The sequence below is a fragment of the Ambystoma mexicanum genome, chromosome 10 (genome assembly GCF_040938575.1).
Source record: "Ambystoma mexicanum isolate Mex_15411 chromosome 10, UKY_AmexF1_1, whole genome shotgun sequence".
NCBI lineage: Eukaryota > Metazoa > Chordata > Amphibia > Caudata > Ambystomatidae > Ambystoma > Ambystoma mexicanum.
In genome coordinates this window covers 591,015,767-591,037,710 of record NC_090932.1, presented here as the reverse complement: position 1 = coordinate 591,037,710, position 21,944 = coordinate 591,015,767, and the positions used below count along the sequence as shown (strand labels likewise).

Here is a 21,944-nt window from a genome sequence, read left to right as displayed (position 1 = left end):
CACCACATCTGGTCCACTGCCTAGAGGAGTGATGCATCAGTGTAAAAAAAGAGGTCACAGTGCCCCTCTGCAGTAAAGAACACAGAATGATAACCTGTTCTGTCGGAATCTACCCACTCAGAGTCTGCAGCCACATGTTTTAGCTCACTGTACCTTTCACAAAGGAGGAATGACATTTGCATATCAGTCTTTGTCCCACCCACTTGAGCAGTTCAGCACCGAAATGCTATGGCAATCCTCCTTTGAACTTTCCTCCTTTGTGAAAAGTACGGTGAGCAAAAAGCGATGGCTGCATACTCTCAAAGTGGGTAAAAACCACCAAACAGGTTATCATGCTGTGTTCTTTCTAGAGAGGGGCGCCTGCTACCTTTTTTGTGTTTGTGCAAGGAACTTGGGGTTGGTCACCCTAAGCTACCTGGCGGAAACCAGACATGGACCCCTTGCAGACTGTGCTCAGAGAGGCACAACTCCACCTCACTGATGAGGCCCAACAAGGCTGAAACACGTGTCTGGGGTTGCTGTTGGTACTCTTGTTCAAAGGAGATTTGCCTGTCAAAAAGCGATGGATGTGGACTCTCAAAGTGAGTAAAAACCACTGAACAGGTTATCATGCCGTGTTCTTTCTAGAGAGGGGCGCATTCAACCGTTTTTGTATCTGCATCAGTGTGAGTTGCATTCATCGACCGAAACAGGTTGCACCAGCATCTGTCTCCAACCGGGACATCTCTAGCACCCGCGACTCCTGGGCTCTGGTGACCAGAGTTAATGGTGGGCAAACTGACCTCTGTTGACCCTCTGAAGACCTGCTAGGTCTGAAGAGAAACCAGAGTATGGGTTGTGAGTTACAGCAATACTTACCTGCCCCCCCTATCTCCACCTGTAAAAAAATGTAAGAAACACTTTTGAAAGTTTTACATTTGTTTGGCTTTGGCAAAACTTGTTGCCGAAAGCCCTGCAAAAGCTGGGGGCAGTTTGATTTAATACAATATATCCTCACCTGACTTTTTGAACCTTTCTCCCATTCACAAGACCCATCTCCTATTTTTTTCCTAACCCTCAAAAATTCTTGGACATTTGTGAACTTTCAGGGCACAGGGCCCCAGTCAACTTAGGGTTGGACTTCTAAAGTTAAGGTTGTATTTTTGTGCACTGCCATTCCACACTTAACCATTACCTTTCCTTTCAGCATTGTGGGGTGAGTGTATTGTGGTTTTGTTGCACTGGCTAGGGGGGCTGTGTATATGTATCTTGTTATGAGTGTTGTGTGATATTGTTACTAGTTTAAAGTCATATGTATAGTGTTTGCTTGACCATGAATAAATATAGTATTTTCCTTAAACAGTTGCAACATTGATCGGGCTATTGCAAGCTTTAATCAGTCTATTAGAAAATGCATGGGCAAGGCCAGTGAACGCTTTCCACAAACAGGGAGATTATGTGAAGGGTCCCTACAGGCTTCCCTAACAACCCTTTTTTTCCTCAGCATGGGCAAAGCTAGTGCATGATTCCCCCTCAAAAAGATACAGCATTTATACAACAAGACCAAACTTCTCTCACGAATGGTTCAGCATGGTCAAGTGAAAGTTCCCTCCCAAAAGAAAAGTAAATGGTGAATGCAATGTCCCTCACAAAAAAGTATAGAGTGTACAGGGAAGCGTATGTTTCCCTCACGTGGGGACAAGTACAGCATGGACAATTCTATTGCATGTTTCCCCAATAAATGGGTACATGGACATGTGTGGGGTCCCTCACAAACAGATACAACATGGGGAGGGTGCATGACAGGACCAATGCACATTTCCCTCAAAAATATGAACAAGTACAACATTGGCAGCGCTACTGATTGCAAGAGCCTGTGCATGCTTCACTTATATTGGTACATTTATGGCACAAGCGGGATCAGTGAACGCTTCCCTCAGTTACTTTTACAGGGTCAGCATGTGCAAGGTGTGTTGAATCCAAGGATGTCACCCCTTTTCTCCTATGGGGAGATCTTCCCCATGGGGCCGCGGCGGTGTGTCCACAGTAAAATAATCCCCCTGGTGGTTGTGCACAGAGTTAGGATAACATGGGGGAGGGACCCCCTTATTGGATTAGGGATGACCATCTTCAGAGAACATGGTATGCCCCCACATCAGTACCCCTAATCCCCTAATCCTCCCTCCAATATGAACTCCTACCCTCCATCCTTGTGATATGGCTCATATCTATTATTGTCAACCTAGTCAATCTAAAATACTTGACTGGCTCCAAACCTTAAATTATAAAGAATGTTTCACATCTGGCTCTGACATAGACTGAGAAGATGATGATCAGGAATCCAAGGTTCACTACTGAAAAACAGAATGAGCATTCTAGCTTCTTAAGCACTGAGAAGAGGAAGCTGGTCAAGAGTCCAAAGATCACTATCAGGAAGAAGAATGAGCATTCTAGTTCAGCTAATGTGATTGCTCCAAAAAGACTCCCTTTCCCAACTTGGGAGTTTAAACCTGGAACAGCTGACTTGATGGGAGAGATTGAGCCACTGAGGAGGAAACCAGCAAAGCAGGCAGCAGTGAGAAGGGCGAGAGCGAGCTGAAGGGAAGCCAAAAGCGGAGAAGATGGAGAACACAAGCAAGGTCCCAGCAGCCAGTACCACTCACGTTCTTACTGTCTGATACCTCCGGGCTCCCTGACCACTGATGAAACATCCAACAGAGAGGTCATGATGCTGGAAAGTAGGAGACACCAAGGAAGCCACTGCCAACTGTGAGGAAGCACCAAACGTGACAGTAGCCTCCAGGGAAGCTGCAGCCGCTCGGGGAAACACTGGTACCTTCCAGACGGAAGCACACAGGTACGTGGGTGACACGAGAAGCGCAGGAGGTCCGGAGAGTGTGAGGGCAAAGGCGGAGAACAGAATAAGAGGGCCTGGGACCCTGGAAGCCAGGTGCAATTCTGGGACACACATCTATCACAAAGTCAGAAACAGAAACTAATTTGAATATTGCCACCCAAAAAGAGACAGTCCATGTTCAAGCTAGAATAGACCAAGCAACTGTGAATGTTACAATTCTGGGACTCAGCAGTGTCCTTGAGAAGGTGAAGACTTGGCAGGAGAGTATGCCCAGCAAATTGAATGTTCCGAGTCTGGGACCTGCACCCAAATAAGAAGTTCCATTAAAGCATAACTGCTTGGCAGGAGAGTGAGCCAAGCTGTTATATTGTGAGTTGGGGACTGTCACCCAGGAGAAAAGACAGTACAAGTCCTGTACTTGGCAAAAGGAGTGCGTCAATTTGCTAAGATAAATTAGCAAGCATATAGAAGATATTATGGTGAACTACCTATTAACATTTGTTTAAGCAACAATAGGCCTGAGAGGCCCTAAAAGGAGAAGAGCACATTGAACAAGGAATCTAGAGGAAAGGTATACAACCCTAACTTGGGAGCCTACAGCTTTTGAACATTTCTGTATTTCTGCTATTTTTACTGAAGAGTCTGGGAACCTTTCTGTTTATTGAACTCACAAAGAACATATTTACTCTGAATAGAGATCATCCTTGCACAGTTAGTTTGTTGTTAATGTTAGGAACAGAAGAAGGCTTTTTGAGACACAACAGGGACAGACTTTATATTTTGGACTTTCTGACAGTTTCATTCGTTTTCTCAGAGTCAGGGAAGCCCCTCTTAGTTTTAGGGACAGAGAGGCATATTCTATCCCCTTTTCATGTAATAAAAGTGTCTGCCCAAAAACATGCCACCTTTGTGTCCAAGCCTTACTTCTGCACCCTCACAAAGGCCAGTGCTGATTTTCCTCCTAAACCTGCACAGGCGCAGCATATCAGTCATTGTATGCAAATGTTGTTCATGAATATTAATGAAGAATATCCTGAAAAACTGACTTGTTTCTGGCTCTCAAGGCCTGGAGTTGGAGAACCTTGCACGAGTCAGACCCAATCAGCAGCACCTACCAGTGACCATGTGCTGGCTAGGCCATGGTGCAGGTACTGGGAGTGCACTGCGTAAACCTGCTTGCTTTCTGCACTCTGTCTCAATAGATCATTCCCAGACTTACTTGTGTAGGAGTAGAAGTGCCAGGTGAAGAAGATGGTGGGGGGAAGTGCAGCTGTTGTTGGGCTGCATAACACGCACACTCATACAACACTATCATTAAATGCCTAAACCAGATAAATGTCTGGATGACTAATAATCTAAAACTAAAACCAACCAAAACTGAAATAATGATCACCCCACGAAATGGCAACCAAATGCAAACATCGCTCACCTGGCTCTGACAAATGGGAACACAACTGGATCCTCAGCTGTAATTGGTAAAAATGGTTATACTTATGGATAATGGTCTCACCCGAGAATCACAGGTTAAATTAATAGTAAGAACATTTTTCTACAACCTACGCTTAATAAGAGGCATCCTCCCATACCTAAACTTCTCACACCAAACCCTTGTCATTATCTCCCCGGTATTATCAAGTATAGACTTAGCTAATAGCCTATATCTGGGAATGCTTGACTACATCACCAGGATATTACAATGCATTCCAAAACACCGCAGCAAGACTCCTCCTCAGACTGGACCGGAGAGAACACATTACCCCAGCCCTGAGAAGTCTGCACTAGCTACCGGTTAAACAAAAGAATCTATTTCAAAACTCTCTTCGTCGCCCATAGAGCATTAAAAAGGCAGGGAGCCGAATTCCTTTAATCAATAATCACCAAATACCAGTCAAGAAGAATTCTGAGATCAAGAACTGACTCACTCAAAAATAGGCACTATGAGAAACCTAAAGTCAAAGAAAAGGCTTTCTCTATTGTCATAACCAAACTATGGAACTCAATTCCTAAAAACATCAGGACAACTGAGGACTGACTATCTGATTTTTCGGAAAGTGTTAAAAACCTGGTTATTCAATTTTATGGGGTGAAGGCGAATGAATAAATCCAGATACCGATCATCTCTCTTGGGGCCTTCACACCTCTTCCACACAGTGCCCAAGCTAGTCTCAGGGGCATTTCAAACCGAAGTATTAAGATTGTGGATTAAGAGGACCTGTATAATCTAATGTGGCAGCTCTATACCCCAGTGTGTCAAGGCAAAGGCATGGATTGAAACAGATATAATATAGACGAAGAGACAAATACAATATCAATATCACTATGGATATCCCAAAAAATCTCAGCAATAGCAGCATTTCTGTATCCTAATTTCCACATCCAGACAATCCCAACATTATTATACAACCACACCATGTTCAGAAGCTACGCACTCCTCATGCCTTTGTGAAGGTGGGTGCGCCAACAAAGACAAATCACATAGTTGTACTGTGCCCAGTGGCTATTGTGACAAATAGATGGAATTTGTCCATTCTCCCTAAAGGGGTTTCCGATACCCACAGGCACCGGAGACGTTCCCCTATAACACAGAAGGCAACAGGGACAACTGGAATACTGGGAAGCAAAAGGGGACTCATTATAGACTGAGAGATACTCGTACCAGTACCGATAATGAAAGTGTGGAAAGCAAGTGGATAATTTTGAACTGTCTTAATGCAATAAAGGGAACAATAAAGGGAAGCACAGAGTCATCACTGATCCCCAGCCTAGGATCTCCTCCCATGTGGCCAGGGGAAGGCAGCCGCCACCTGATCCTATCCTTGGTGGTGGCATCAGGAGGGAGGATCATACGGGAGGAGATGGCCATCAGGGTAAAGTTGTGACTCCTTGAAGCGGGATGCAGTATTCATGCTTTGCTGAGGATGAGAATCCTATAATTCCCAAGTACCCAATGGCTGGGGTGTAACTAGGTCTGTAAGGGATCTGTGGCTACGCTAATGTTGAGACTGTTGGACTCTGAGCTAGCTAGCATTTTGGTTGTAGCCCCGAGCTTCTATCCAAAGACCCATGGCTATAGGACCCTCAGGCCCCCCACCCCCAGCATCGCCTCTGCCCAGTGGCTTGCTGTCATTGTTCAATTCTCTCCCATGAAACTACCCAAGGAAATTGCTATGAAAAGTCATCTAACCAAAATAAGGTGTGTACCTTGGGAGTTCAGGACATAACTATTACCTCTAATTGTCATGATTCTGTCTTAAGTAGAGAGTCCTAATTCCAATGTTGGAACACAAACCTGTTTAATAACATTTCCTAACTCTGACAACTCTCAGTTTATAAAACAATCCAAAATAACTAAATATCGAAATACCAAAACCACTAGGGACTTCAAGATCCATAATGCCTGCGGTACTGGGACGAGGACGAGGGACTCAGAGTTAGTAAGGATCCAAAGTGCTATTGACTAGAATGAGAGGCTTAGTTGTTGTAAAGGAAAGCATCAGAGCGGGACATTTAAATGGAGACATGAATTGCAGCTGAGAGGAGGTGTGGACGCTGTAGCTGAAGCAGACCGGCGTGCTGAAGTCACAGTGAAAGCAGCAGAAAGTCCAGCTAGTACCGAGGCGACAAGGGAACCTGTATGACAGAGCAGAGTGTACGCAGCAAGAAGCGGCATCGGAAAGGGAAGGCCAGCTGAAGGGGAGACGTGCTCCCATTCAGGCGAGCAACGCTTCGGTGTTCGAGGAGAAACAGAGAATCACCAGAGCTTTGGAGAAGGAAGAACCAGTCCACTGAAGTTAAGCGGACACTGTCAGCAGATCGGGCAGGACACCGGAGGTCTGTTGCATCAGCTAACCAAGAAGCAAAGACACCAAACCAGACCGGTGAGTTGGTTTAAACCTAAAGGTGACACTGAGGCACTCGCAGAAGGCCATTTGATAACAAATGACAATTTTAAATACCGAATAAAGAAAGTAATACAATGGCGACCAGGGCATAATTTCTTCTTCATGGGACACCAATTGGATGAAACCTATACCAGCATTGCCAACAGCCAAGAGCCTGTAAAGAAACTGCACAGAAGCAACAAGGGCACAATTCCTCTTTTTGTAGCACACCAATAAGGGGAAACCTGTAACTCATATTGCCAAGAGCCCACAGACTATTAAAAGAGGCAGCCATTGTTCAACCCTCGTCACATGGGATACTGGTGTGGTGAATCTTGGAACAAATATTGCTACTAGGAACAATTGTAGATGTAGGAGTTTTTATCCTGGCAGGCCAGCAAACCAGGAAAGGGATCAATAGTAGTTAGTCCTGGCAGGCGAGTGGACCAGGAAAGAAGATGTTTTGAAACAAATGTGTTTGTGGCAAAAGGTGTAATAAAAAGAAAGTGTTACCACTACCATCATTTTGACAAACAGTTGCTTTACAAGAAGACATTGTTTGCTATCCTGACAAAAGTATTCAGTTGGAAGAGAAAGTGTGATATGCTAATAATTTCTTTATATCATGAAGAGAACACTTTGCTTGGTTTATGAACTTTTTTTTTGTGAGAAAGACATTGGCATTGCCAAGAAGGATATTATGGAGGACAACAAGTGCTTTGCTTTTTGGCACAAGTGTTTATGAAAGACATATTTACTTTATCACTTGGAAGGAAAGGAACTTTTGTGTTGAACTGAATAGAACTTTGTTGAATCAGAACTTTCCCACAAGTGTTCCTGCATTGAGCCAGAGGAAGGGAACAGAACCCTGGTCACAAGGAGTACTCTTTAAAACTTTGAACTTTTGCACTGTGCTGCTGAATTGAAGACTAACACACATTCCTTGTGTTATTTTGTTGTAGGTATTAGTGTGCGGGTCAGAGACATTTTGGACACTACTTCACCCTTCTTTAGTTTAGTTTGCTAGGTAGGGACATCCTTGTTAGAATTTGGAAAGACAGGCATTTATCTTATTTAATAAATGGCAAACTCAGAGAAAACTATACTTTTGTGCTTGTCTCATATTTCTCACCCCTCACAATACAGAGAGCGAGAGGAGTAGAATTTGATTACTACTAGTCTGGGAAAAGGGTAACATCAACCCACATCCAAAAAACAAGGAGTGGAGCATAAGACAGAGAGATAGAGAGACACTTTTGTAGTAAATGCCACAGGGCTCCCAAGAATACATTTGATACAAGAAAGAGCACCACAGGGCAAGGTGAAATATGAACATTTGGCCAGCAAAAGGTCTAGTGACACTATACAAGAACACATGGAGTTAGAGAGGAGGAGTCCCAAAAGACTACAATATATAAGGGTACCTGTAAAATGGAAGGTCCTCCAGGTAAGAGTCATAGGAAGTAAACAAAAATGGACCTTAACTGTGAGGTTGGAAAGGCACTTCTAACACAATTTATATACACAAAAATCTATTTTATTACAAAAATAACAATCACATTCCTTGTATTGTTTACTCATAAAAAAGAAACTTGGGAGGGCCCCCTAATACAATTATGGTGGGCCAAGACTTGTGACATCTTGGTCGCGGAAAAGGTCACAGCAGCTGAAGAAGGAATGCTTCACCCTTTCACAGATGTTTGGCCCCCAATATTACAATATGACCTAGTCTCCCCGGTGCAAACATACCAACCACGTGTGGCGAAACCTTTCCTCAGACCCAAGTGATGCCAACATAGTAACACTCCCCCACCCCCAAACCCCTGGTGGGCCTTGCCACCACAGCAAAGGTGTCCTATGTAACAGAGGATTTGTGATGGGTGGACGATGGGTTCATTGTTAGTCTATTGCAAAGAACTGCTATTACTATGTACCAATGTTGTAAGATGTATTCGAATGCAACCGATTTAAATAAAGTTGTTAAAAAAAAGACAGAAACTGTCAATCCCCTGTGGGAAATATGGAGGTTAATACAAAGGATAACGAGAGACTATGTACAAATTGTATATTGAGCAGAACTCTGAAATCGAAAAACACCAGTGCAACAGCACAGCCACCAAGAGAAGGGAGTCATTCTCCTGGCCTTAGTTGATTATGATAGTGGTAGGTTCAGTTAGGTTAAGTTTAGTTAGTTCAAATACACTGAGACAACATTGGAGACTGTGTTGCCCTCTTGTTTCCTCTCTCTCCTTCTCCTTCTCTTTCTCTTCAGAACCTAAATTCTGTTTTAATATACATGTGATTGTCAAATATGATGCAACACTTGTCTGATTTCACAGTAACACTTTTGTGATTGGAGCAATGACTTTTCTGCTCAATATGCCAAGATTACGTTGTATATTTTCATTGTCAAAAAGTATGAATTAAAAAATACCAAAAAATGCCTGTCTACTAAATAGACAATAAGATCTGCTTAACTAATAAAGCATTCGTATGAATTAAACCACTGTTCATTGTTATATGTATGGATTGAGTCCACATACCAACCACAACATCAAGGGACGTCTTGCTTACTTTTGAAGCAATATGTATTACTTGGTTGTAAATCATAGCAGACATATAAGTAGCAATGTACTGTCATGAATTTTCTACGTGGTAGGAACACCCCATTTTGTTTCAATATACTTACTAGCCCCAAATCCTTCCACATTAAGGGCTGTCCCTCTTTTTACCTGGTATCAAGTTACAGCTTTGCTGTAATAGGGATCCACAATCTTTTATTGACAACTAAGAACAACTCCTTAGTGAAGTATACCATTTAATTATTCCTCCAGGACTTCCAGGCATCTAACCTGTGGGGATACAGGGGCCACCGGGGGAGCCACAGTGCCGCATCTCAAGATTTTCAAACCTTCTAACACAACTAGAAGGAGAACCTCCAAGATGGAACACACTTTAAGCTTTACAGAAGAACAAATCAATGACATTATCCATGGTCCAACCATTTTTAACAACTGATTGCCTCTACCACATCAGGGGACGAAATACTAAAACTAAAGAAAAAATGTTTTAGAACTGAGGTTCATGGGCACTTTCTATGTGAATACCTGAGGGTGAACCTAGTACCCATGGGACTGATAGTTAGGAATGAACCTGCCCTCTTCTTAGACGACAAAGAATACATGCTAGGGTTTAGCAAAACTTCCACCAAATGCAGTAGGGACCTGATGGCCCTAACCATAACAATGGCAAGATGAGTACACATCAAAATCCAAGATGAATTTAAGAGGGAGGAAGAAACATTTCTGGAAAATACGAGCTTGGACAATAAGCGCAAAAAATTGAAAGAAATTAATGCCGTAATGGATCAATTTACTGCCAAAACTTTGGAGAAAAAAACATAAGAAGCTGGCAAAAGATATCAAGAATTTCAAATTGGAGACAGTGTACCCATACCTAAGCGCTGACTATAAAGAAAATAAAGAAAAGGAAAGGATGCAAAATACAGCTGCTACATTCAAACAGAGAAGGAAATGGGTAACCTTTTCAGACACGTCAAGCTCGGGATCAGGATCTGGCCCGGATGATCCCAACAACACTTATGGACCTCATATCTACAATAGAAACTATCCTTACCCTCTACAAATACCTCCTCCACCTTTTTTAGGAAGAGGGGGGCAAAGAGGACAGCCCAGGCCCCCCCCACCAATGCCCATGTTCTAATACCCCATATGGAGACCCCCCAGATGGAGGAGATGCAGTCGCTGGTAACAACAACCAGTACCAACAAGATATTCACTTCTTTAATCTATCTGAGATATGTCTGTCAGAAGCTGAACTCGCTGTACTATCCAAAGGACTTTCATACGTACCAACCACTCCAACAGACTGGTTTCAACTCGACAAAGAATTGTACAGCTTTTTTTTTGAAAAAAATATTTTATTGGCATTTTAAGTTATAACATCATGCGTCATACATTTGACATGGATCTCCTTAACACAATTATAACAATAACCCTCCCCAACCCTCCCCCCACACCCCATTTGCCATGGATCGAGCACATGTATTTAGTTCGCCTGATAGGCCCGTGGAGAACGTGTCAAGATACTTTACGTCCATTCTTTGCACACTAGAGTTTTGGGCCCAACTCTGAACATTCCTTGTGCCCAGTACCACTCCTGGTGGCCTTTCATGTTTGGGGGAGTTCCCAAGTGCGATGCTGTTACTTTAGGCCAATCGTCTGTACTTTTCGAAAAAGGGGAGCCACATTCCTCAATGTTCGATTTGGACTCGTCTATGAGGTGGGTTAGAAACTCCATGTCATAAATGGCTCGAACTTTAGTGACCCATTCTTTTTCTGTTGGCATACATGTTTTTTTTTTACTTCTGGGCCAGACAACACCTGGCTGCCACCAGCATGACCTGCAGCATATGACCCTGGGTTACCGCATGGTAATCCCCCACATCAATTCCGAAGAGGAGGAGCTAAGGACACAGAGCTCTCTCCACTCCATCAACCCCTTTAATCCAGGATAGGACCTCTCCCGAGTATACCTGGACAGCTGGGCACCTCCACCACATATGTGCATAGTCGCTTTTCGCCGATCCAAATTTCCAACAGTGCGGGTCATATCCCACCCTCATCCTAGCAATCCTCTGCGGGGGATAGTGCCACCTATGCAGTACCTTCAGAGCCTGATGTCGGAATTGGAGTGAGGCTGTGGAACGATTGGCTCGTCTGCGTATTTTGGACCACCTTTCATCTTCATTTACCTCCCCTATATCTCTTTTCCATTGTGTCCGTGCTGGGGGAGGGTCCCTTGGCGCTGAGAGTAGAAGAAGTTTGTAGAGACGGGATATCACCCCTCTAAAGCCCCGGGTGGAAATGAGCAGTCTCTCAGAGTCTGCCAGGTCCCTTCTGAGGGTGTCTCCCCATGAGGGTTTGGTGAGGACTCCCTTAGGTTGGAAGTAGCGGAACGGGGGCAGGGTGCCCAACCCCAGAGCCTCCTCCAGATCTTTCAGGGGTAGAAAGGAGCCTCCCACCCAAAGTTGACCAGCCCTGCTAAGACCGGCTTCGTACCATTGTTGAAATGCAGCCGGCTCAGCTATCTTGTCTATAAACGGGGGGGCCCAAATGCAGCTCAACAGAGAAGGCCAGGTTGTGAGCCATCTATAGTAACCTCCCTCCCTCCACACTGACCACAGGACCCGCAACACCGGGTGGTGTAGGACTCCTCTAGAGATGCACGATCGGGGAACCCATAGCCATCATCTAACGTGACCGGGGTGAGGATCTTATTGTCCATTGCTACCCACTGCTTTTCCGTCCCTGGGGTCAAGTGATCTATCAACACTCTCAACTGGGAGGCCTTGTAATATGTCTCCAAATCCGGGTATCCCACCCCACCGTCTTCCTTGGGCCTGGTTAATACCTATGTTTTTTGCCCACCCAGAGAAATCTCGGGAGGACCTGTTTTATTTCCGTTAGGAATGTTTTGGGTATCTCCACATGGAGCATTTGGAACAGGAATAGAAACTTGGGGAGGATTGCCATTTTCACCAGGTTGAGGCGTGCCATCCAGGAGAGTCCTGATCTCGCCCATCTTTCCACGTTCCTCTTGATGTCTGACGAAAATGGGAGAAAGTTGCCGGGAAAGAGGTCGACCGGGTTGTGTGTCACTTTGACCCCCCAGGTATCGGAACCCGTCATTCTGAAGTCGGAAGGGGAGTTCTCCCACATAGTCTACCTCTGCATCCGGCAGCTATGTACACCACCGACTTCCCAAAGTTCACCTTAAATCCGGAGAGTTGTCCATAGCGTGCTAGGCCATGTAAGACGTGGGGGACCGTCTGGGATGGTCTTGTGGTGTAGAGCAATGCATTGGCGGCGAACAGGCCAATCTTACAATGCGAGTCTCCTATCTGAACCCCATTGATTGCCTCATCTATACGGACGGAAATCGCCCAGGGCTCCATACCAATGCATATATTAGGTGGGAGAGGGGACATCCCTGCCTTGTGCCCCTCCCCAATGGAAACGTCTTTGATTCAGTCCCATTTACAACCACCCTAGCTGAGAGAGTGGAATATAGAGCCGACATCCAGCCCAGCCACCTCGGTCCCATCCCCAGAGACGAGAGAACCCCCCCCATAAAAGCCCAACTGACCCTGTCGAAGGCCTTCTCGGCATACCACCCTTGAGTTAAGAACATGGAGGGTCTTTCGCATATTATTAGAGCCCTGTCTGATAAGGACAAATCCCACCTGATCTGGGTGGATCAGGCGAGGGAGACATCTCTCTAGTCGGGTGGCCAGAATTCTGGCGAAGATCTTTGCATCTAGGCTTAGGAGGGAGATGGGCCTAAATGAGCAGCGATCTGCTTGGTCTTTGTCTGGTTTGGGTATTACAGTGATTAGGGCCTGTAGGAACGTCGTGGAATTGAGTCTTGGTTTCTAATTTGGTTAAACAGCTTGGCCAGTGGTTTCACTAAAATGGGTTGACATTGTTTGTAGAAATCCACTGTGTAGGCGTCTACCTCGGGGCTTTTCCTGCTTTTAACCTCCTAATTGCATGCTCCACCTCTTCCTCTGATATTTCCCCCTCAAGGGCTTCACGCTCAGGCTCGGTCAGTCGGGGTAGAGGGTGATCAGCCAGATAAGCCCTAATCTCTTCCAACGACTCACCCTCCTGTTTGGTGTAAAGTTCCCTATAGAAGTCGGCAAAACACTCTGCTATTTCCTCCCTCTTCTTACGCACCCTGCCCCCTATGTCTCTGAGGAGACCAACCCTCCTTTCCGTTCTGCATCCCCTTATCCTACGCGCCAGGAGAGTCCCTACCCTGTTCCCTCGTTCATAATATCTTTGTCTCGTATATCTCAGTTTCTTAATCACTTCCCCTATGAGGACCATGTGTAGTGACCAATGTTCCCTCTAAGCTGTGCGCATGTGCGCTTGCCCAGCTTAATTCTGGGTGCCGCTGAGAAGAATTTTAGCAGCGCCCACAGACAATTCCCACCTATTCATAAACATGTTATAAGGGACAAGCGACAGCAACTACCTAATATTTGCTTTCTCTCAAAATGAAGATAAATTATACTAACTATTCTTGATATTCTGTTCTAACCGATTTACATTGCTCTACTATACAAGCTTGACCTTTTAAACCTAAAAACCCTAAAAACAGAATACCCCGACAAGAGGTTACAACCGAATATGAAAAAGTGGCTGTATGAATAGAACATATAACTAAGATATGCCTGCACACATTAACCAAATTATCTTCCCTCCCCACCGATGACTCCTATACTTGATTCTACCACATGACTCGAACTCCGCCCAAGGCCACATTCAGATATTACCAGACAACCTTGACTCATCATATCTTAGCTCTGTAAAAGGTTACCAGACTTAGATAAAAGTCTTGTTTTATGTTTGTTATAATAAGAATGACGTTCAAGCATACAAATCTCTGTTACTCATGGTGCCTTAGCAAAAGCATTACCCACACTTTGTAACCCAAGTTTCAGCTCAAATATTGGATACTGAATGTACGTACGCAGTCTACTAGGATGTGTAACCACATCCCATGCTTCCTATTCTTTGTACATATGTCACACAAGCACTTTGAAAAGCCCCCTTGCAAGTTAACGCATTATGAAACTCAAATATTAATTTGCCCTGTAAGGATTTTGAGTAGGCAAATGTCATGGTCAACGTCTCCTACTTTAGCATTGCTAACATTACCCTATAAGAGGAGAGCAACATTGCAATATCATTTACTTGGGTTATAGGTTAAAGGCGCGAATGAAAAGTTTCGAAATACAATAGGTTCGAAACAAAAGGACCGAAAACAAAAGATTTGAATGTTTTTTTTTTTTTTTTTTTGGTGGGGGGGGTCCCCCGCCAACTGCCGTTTTTGTGGTAAAAAACACTTTTTTTACCTATGCGAAAACCAAAAAAAAAATATATAATAAAAAAAAAATCAAACCTTTTGTTTTCGGTCCTATTGACCCGATCCTATTGCATTCAAACTTTTTGTAATCACATCTTTAACTGGACACCATTTACTTGGCCTGCAAGGGATAATTGGTATTGACTTTGCCTGGCATCATTCGTATATAAAATTAGGGCAACAATATTCAGATAACAAGAATGTTTTTCACACAACCTAAAACCTTTCAAAATGTTCAGAGTTCTATGGAGCATAGACCTTAACAAATGATATGTTAACTCGCTGCTATACAAAAATGGTTGCACTGAGCACTTGTATAATCCTACCCAAAAATTGAAAGGTGAGGTATGTTGCAAACAATCTTGTATGTACTTCATAGTAATTGTGCACATGCAGATTTATGAAATTTTCTTAAACTCCACATAATATAATTGTGAGGCTTTAAATTGGATCTGCTCACAAAGTATTGTAGGTATGCAAATATCCCAGTCAGTGTGTTACTGCTATATCCCCTCACTTTTTACAGAGCCCTGTCAACTAATATTTGAGGCTAGTACAGGAGCCGGGGAGAGGAATGGGTGGAAGGGAACATGAGACCACTCCTTTGGGGTGAAAAACAAATCAGCAACTTTTAAAAACCAAATCAGTTGTTTTGGCAGTACAGTACAGTGAAGTTTTCTAAAGAATAGGAAACTATATTAATAGTCTAGGAAACTGCACCTTCTCTTTCTGTCTATGCTCAGCTGCTGAGGGATTTTCAATTTAATCATGGGTTTGCCTTTATTGCCTCTAGCATCCCCATGCATCTTGTTCAACTGATAACAGTGAATTTCAGAGGAGGAGTCCCAAGTTAAAGAATAAGGTACACAATATATTTTACTTCTGAGCATTGCTACTGTTGACAGGGCAAGTATATGTAATGTTCTTCAACGGGGCACCAGAAGAAACCTCAGTAAGGCTCTTGTTCATTTTTGTCTACGCTGTGGTTAGCAAGGGTGGGCAAATCTATAAGCTGTATTATGTGCCCTGTAATTTAACTTCCTATGTCAGGGTTACAAGCAGGGTTCTTATACTATTTTACTGCATATGTGGGATCAAAAGATTTTTCAGGGAGTAAGAAAGTAGTTGGCTTTTCCAGTAGGGATATTTCATGCTTAATAAAAAATGTTCTTTCCCCTTAAAATTCCTCTTGAGATCGTGAAGTAATAATATTTGAGTTTCTACCAATGCCACTTGTCTGCTGGTCATTGATTCAAAAAGATATCAGTGGAACTTTGTGGAAAGAAGCAGGGGTAGATTCCTATATGTTCATGGCTTCCCTTTTTTGTTTTTAGTGAGTAAAACAGATGATTTATATGCCTCCTAGCTGTAAATTTTGAGTTTTGAGTATATGTTGTCACAACTCACAGACCAACAGAATGTGGATAGTGAACAGAGGCCCAGGAATTCTAATCATCATATTTTGGGGTGCAGTTATTCTAATGCAATTATTGTGCTTACACAAATTATGGGAGGCATTTTCTCCTGGCCCTTGAATCCATTAAAGTGGCACATTCACTCTTATTGGCATGTTTTCTGACAAATTCCTTTTAGTTACAAATATTCGATTTGCAAAAATTGCATAATGTCTGAATTTTTGACAGCCACATTAGTGATTAGCTATACTTGTTTTTTTCATAAACATGAGTTGTTTCCCAATGGCATTAAGCACTTTCTGTATTGTCTCTGAGGAGTGCTGACAAATGAATAGCCACAACTAAACCTATTGTTTATCCTGAGCACGCAAAGCTTTTTTTGTGCATAAACGTTTTTCTCTCAGCGTAGGAGTACTTTTGTGAGGTACTATGGCATATCTTAAAGTCGTGGACCTGTTGATGAGCTCTCCTTATAATCGCATATAAAATAGTTTTTATATAGCCTATATTTTCAGAAAAAGAGTTGTAAGATGCTCCTTTTACACTGATTTGTAAAGAATTGCGGTGGTTGGGAAGGGGAAATTGCCTCCCAAACTCTTCAGAGATGGTATCTCACTAACTACGCATGCTCAAAAAAGTGGCTTACATCGTTATTCAGTTGCACATGTGGAAAATAATGTGCGCACAAAGACAAATCATTTGCGCACTTAGAGAAAAATAATTAGAGGGAACATTGGTAGTGACTGCCTTTTTTCTTGCATTTCCACCAGAAGGGCTTCCCAATCCTCCCCATTGAGGCTGAGTCTAGCTCTCAGGGCCCTCAATTCTGCTTGGATCTTGTTTTCAATAAGACCCCTCTCCCGCTTACGCCTAGAACCCTCGGCTATCAGGAGGCCCCAGAAAGTGGCTTTCGCGGCTTCCCACACCATCACATGTCCGTTTCCCCGTTGTTGTTTGTTTCGAAATAGGCTATCATTTCTTTCCTTAGAAATTCCCTGAAGACTGTATCACTTAAGAGCATATCATTACAGCACCATTGGGAGGATCTCGGGGAGACGGGCAGCGACCAGTCTGCCACCAGTAACACGTGGTCAGACCACGTTATTGCTTCCACCCTGGGGAGCTCGACCACCCCTCCCCCTTCCTCGGAGATCAATAACAAGTCAATTCTCGTGTATGTGTGGTGTGGGGGTGAGAAGAAAGTGTTTCCCCCTGGACCTGACCACGCTTTACGCCATATATCCACCCAGTAGGGGTCTCTTAGGAGGGCCTGCAGTGCTAGGTTGTCCTTGGAGCATCCCTTAGTCCCCACCCCCTTCGCTGACCACCAGTCAAGTTGGGGGTCCATTATGAGGTGGAAATCACTGCCAAGTATCATAGCTCCCTCTGCCCATTCGTCAGTTACCCTACAAATCTGGGTCAGGAACCGTATCTGGCCCGAGTTGGGTGCATATAGGGTGGCCAATGTGATACGTTCTCCCTCGAAGGTGCCCTTAACACCCAGGAATCGCTCCCCAAAGCACCTCTTGGTCTCAATTTCCGTGAGGTAGAGTGCTTTACTCACGAGAATACCAACCCCCTCCTTCTTCGAACCTCTGTGTGAGGCCCAGAAATTACTTCCAATTTCCTTCCCCTTTATCATTGATTCCTTTCCCTGTTTGTAGTGGGTTTCTTGTAAGAAAACGACCAATAAGCGTTGTTTGCGAAACATGTTGCTAGTCAAGGATCTCTTGTTCTGAGAGTTTAAGCCTTTAACGTTCAGTGTGCCTATCCTTCCTTCAACCATTGTCATCTTTAGTTCCATTCTCTTTGTACGCCCTGTGTGTTTCAAACTCTGAGCCTAATGTAAAGCAGTAGGCCATGGCCCGATCTGGCTGTACCCATTCCCCTTAACCCCACCAAACTTTTACCCTTTCCCCCACCCTCTTACCCTCTCCCGGCCCCTCCGCATCCCTTGTTCCCTCCCTCCCTTCCCCCTTTTCAAGGCTTTCGTCTTCATCCCCCAACGTGCCTTGGGGTTAGTCAACGAACCACCAGGTGTTCTCCCCCGCCCCGGGCAATTTGGTCACCAGGGTTCCCATTCCCAATCTTCCTGTCGGGACCTTACCCGTTCTAGTTTTGTCAGTGGAGCCCAGGTTGGTATCACTTGACTCCCCCCCCTGGTCTCTCCACCCACATTATAGGCATTCCAACCAGGCCACAAGCCCATCAACACCTTGATAATCTTTAAGAATCAGCTACTGGCTCCTCAACCTTAGGAGCTAACCTGACACCAACCTGGCGTTTGCCCATCGGGCCCAGGGGCCTCAGCCCTAAACATCCTTGATGCCCTTATGCGGGGCAATCAAACCAAAAGCAACAGTGTCTCAAATCTTAGCAGATCATTTCAGTGTCAATTTGCGGGTCCCTCGGAGGCTGAGCAGTGGTGTCTGGTCTTTTGCAACTTGCGGGACCCATTCACCTTTGTTTTGCCTCTGAACGTGTCAGGGCACCTAGGGCTGCAAAGTGGATCCCGAGTGTCCCTTCATGTCCACCGGAGGAGCCGGGCCGGTCGCTCAGCAGATCCTCTGTGACCCTCTGAATGTCCTCCTCGGACATGAGATGATGCTTTTCCCCCTTCCACGCGAATGCCAGGTAGAAGGGGTGACCCCAGTGGTACCTGACCCCCTTCTTTTGAAGCCATCTGGTGAGGTTGCCACACTTTTTTCTCATCAGGAGGGTGAGGGCCAACAGGTCCTGAAAGACGCCCACTTTAGAGTCCACATATTGTATGTTCCCCAGAGTCTTGGCCTTTTCCAGGATCCTGGCCTTGTAGTAGTGTAGCTGTGCTAATACCGAGCAAGGACCTCTGTCTCCCCTTCCAGCCCAGTGAAATCTGTCCAATTTGATCTCCTCAGTGGCGTCCGCTCACAACACCATTTGTATGATGTTGTGTACTTTGCCCTCTAGGCCAAGTGGGCTCTCACCATCAGATTCCGCAAGGCCAAAGATGCGTAAGCTATTACTCCTCTCCCTGTTTTCCATATCATCAGCCTTGAATCGCAGTTCCTCCTCGCGAAGTTGTACCTCCAAGAACCTTGCCTCCATTAGAGTTTGCTGGAGTGCTGCGGAGAGTTGATTGTTTTCGACCCCCTCCATTCGGTCGTTAATTGTGAAAGTGCTTTACACCTTTCCAGCCAGATAGTGGTAAAGTAAAGAGCAAAGGTAATTTTCACCTGTGTTTTACTCTTTATTTTCCAGTACTTGGTGAAACAATTAAAATTAATGAATCGCCCCTTTTGCAAAAAAAGTGCCAACAGGAGAATTCGGCTCTGTCCAATCGAGGATTCAAAACAAAATGCCCCCCCTTAATCTTTTCATCAACATGTTTCTACAATAATGTCCAGCGCTTTGGATTAAAGCGCTATATGAATACAATAAATACAATACAATACAATGATGAATACATTGTAAGGTTGGTTTATCATGTGACATGTGCATTTTTAAAGTAATCTGTATAACATTTAGTATTATTTTAGTTATTCAAAGCCAAACTCTGACACATATTTGTAGAAACTTTTGCTTGGAAGATGTGCGGTCAGGTATCTAAATGTCTTGTTAGGCTCTAATTATGGCTTTACAACTTGACCAAAGTGTGTGATCCTTCGCATATTTATTAATTGCACTATTCCTTATGTGTTAAAATTAGGTGCCCCTATATGTGATTCAATTTTCATTATAAGCGATTCCAAAAAGCCTCACTCATGGATTAATAGATGGGCAGCCCAGGCATTAGGACACACACACACATCTAACTTTGAAAATATCCGGGCCACATTTATTGAACATTCAATAGCAAATCAAAGTAAACACATCAAACAAAGAGTCATCATGGACAATTGCATATTATAACCAGTATGTAAACAGCATGTACCAGACAATAATGTACAGGGGCATGCTGCACCAGGAGCGATACCAGGAGCCGCAAACCTCTCAACAGCACTGTCTGCCTCCTGAGGCAGCCCTTACAGCCCTAGCATTCTCTTGCACTCTCAACTCCATTAAAATGGGCTGCAAAAATGCAACAAAAAATAACAGTTTGTGTTTAAAATGTAATTTTGGACATGAACCATTGATGGGAGACATTCAGAATGGGACTCTGAAGAGGTTCAGTTGGAAAGGAGGGGGGTTATGGAAGGGGTGGGTGAAGGGAGGATTGTATATATGTGTATGTTATTGGAGGATATGTTGTTGTGCTCGAAATATTGTTAAGATCAACAAGGCTACCTGTATTGATTGGACACGGTATGTTCTGTTCTTGAAATTAAAAGAAGTTAGAAAAAAATGTAATTTTGTAGGAAACAAAATCTCCCATTCCTTGCTTTAGTATTCTCGGAGGGGGGGTCTATCTTTCACATGATAGAGGGAGCACAAGCATCTCCTCCTTGGTCTGCTGAGAGTAGCTACAGTGCTCAGGAAAGTATTGTTGGGCGGACACCATCTAAAATGGTACAAAGACTGGGGGCCTAACCGCTCAACCCTCTCAGAGAAGGAAGAGGAGGCATCACCCTCAATTCTCCCAAGCCAGGTCAGGAAAGGCAAGCTAGGTGCTGGTGTGAATAGGTGGGAGGGGAGGTAAATGGGAACGGTGGTTAGGGCAGCTGAAGGAAGGTGACTGGACGGTGCAAGGTGAAGAAGGGTCAGATATAACAGAAAGGGGAGAGCAGATGGGAAGGGAAGATAGGTAGATTTATGTTGCAACAATATGTTCCTTGCTTCTCTTTTGCTATGAACTGTTTTTTTTATAGAGGAGTGCAAATGTATTTTTACAGATCTGGGAAGAAATATTTTGCTGGATCACAGATCTGGGAAATCTGGATCAGCGCCAGCACTTTATGTAGGGTACACCTAGACCCATTCGCAATGGAAAATGGGCTCCCTGATCACAACCCTGGCCCACCCAGATGACAATTCCTAGAGCCAGGCCTACCTTGTCCCCTTCTCTAATCGCACAGACATACTACAGAATTATGGCATGGAATGTTGCGCAGAGCCTACATACATAGAGAAAAAAATGAAACAACTTATAAGCAATGATTACTAGCACGCAAGACATTTATTTGTGCCAGCAGTTGATGCAAGCTCGAGTTTCGGCCTAGGGCTGCGGCTGTTTCTGAACAGCCCGGCCTTCTTCAGGGCAAGAAAATGCATTCTGTAGGGTAGATCATTTGTTTCATAATTGTATGCTATAAAAGAACAATTAAATCTAATCTTATAACATGTAAACCACAGTAAAAAGCAAAAAATCTATGTAAATTAATAGGGTTTTAGCCTTTTTTTTATTTGTTTATTTATAAATCAGCGCACAGGAAACATGTACATTAACGATGATTATAACCTCACAGAGCATATCAAACAAAATGACCCGTCCCCCACCCCCAGGTTCTCGAGTAGGCATTGTTTCGGGCCTCAGTCGGCCTGACCAGGTGGCGAGCCATCTCCCATCGTCTAGAGGGCTCTCGCGATCATGCGTGGCTTGGAGGTCAGGGCCGGGTAGTTCTGGTCATAGTCCAGGACTGGAGCCCAAACGTCGGTAAATCGGTGGAGCAGTTCCGCTTTGGCAGCACCCGACCGGCACACCCTCCAATCCCAAACCACCAAGTTAAACACAGCTTAAATAGTTAACTAAAATTCATCACATAGAAACCAAAATAAATCCTGATCACCAAAGTGTCTAAAATCAAGAAGGATAAACCCAGGAAAAGGAAGGAAAAGAGAAAACACTGCTAATCAAGGAAAAGCCCATATGTGCCCAATAATAATTCACCACAGTGTGCGACTACACAAAGGCACACATAGATATAGCCCCAATGGTGCAAA

General features: G+C 44.1%; 1 protein-coding gene across 7 annotated transcripts in view; it reads left to right on the top strand.

The window, feature by feature from the left end:
- KIF1A (kinesin family member 1A) overlaps positions 1 to 21,944 on the top strand; it is a 4,129,412-nt gene that overhangs the window by 1,914,206 nt on the left and 2,193,262 nt on the right. For 4 of the 7 annotated variants that reach the window (XM_069618139.1, XM_069618142.1, XM_069618138.1 and 1 more), the window contains exon 28: positions 15,464 to 15,532. The exons of the other annotated variants lie outside the window; for them this stretch is intronic. In XM_069618139.1, coding sequence (XP_069474240.1) covers positions 15,464 to 15,532 — 69 coding nt within the window. The remainder of the gene's footprint in view (positions 1 to 15,463; positions 15,533 to 21,944) is intronic. 7 annotated transcript variants of the gene reach the window in all.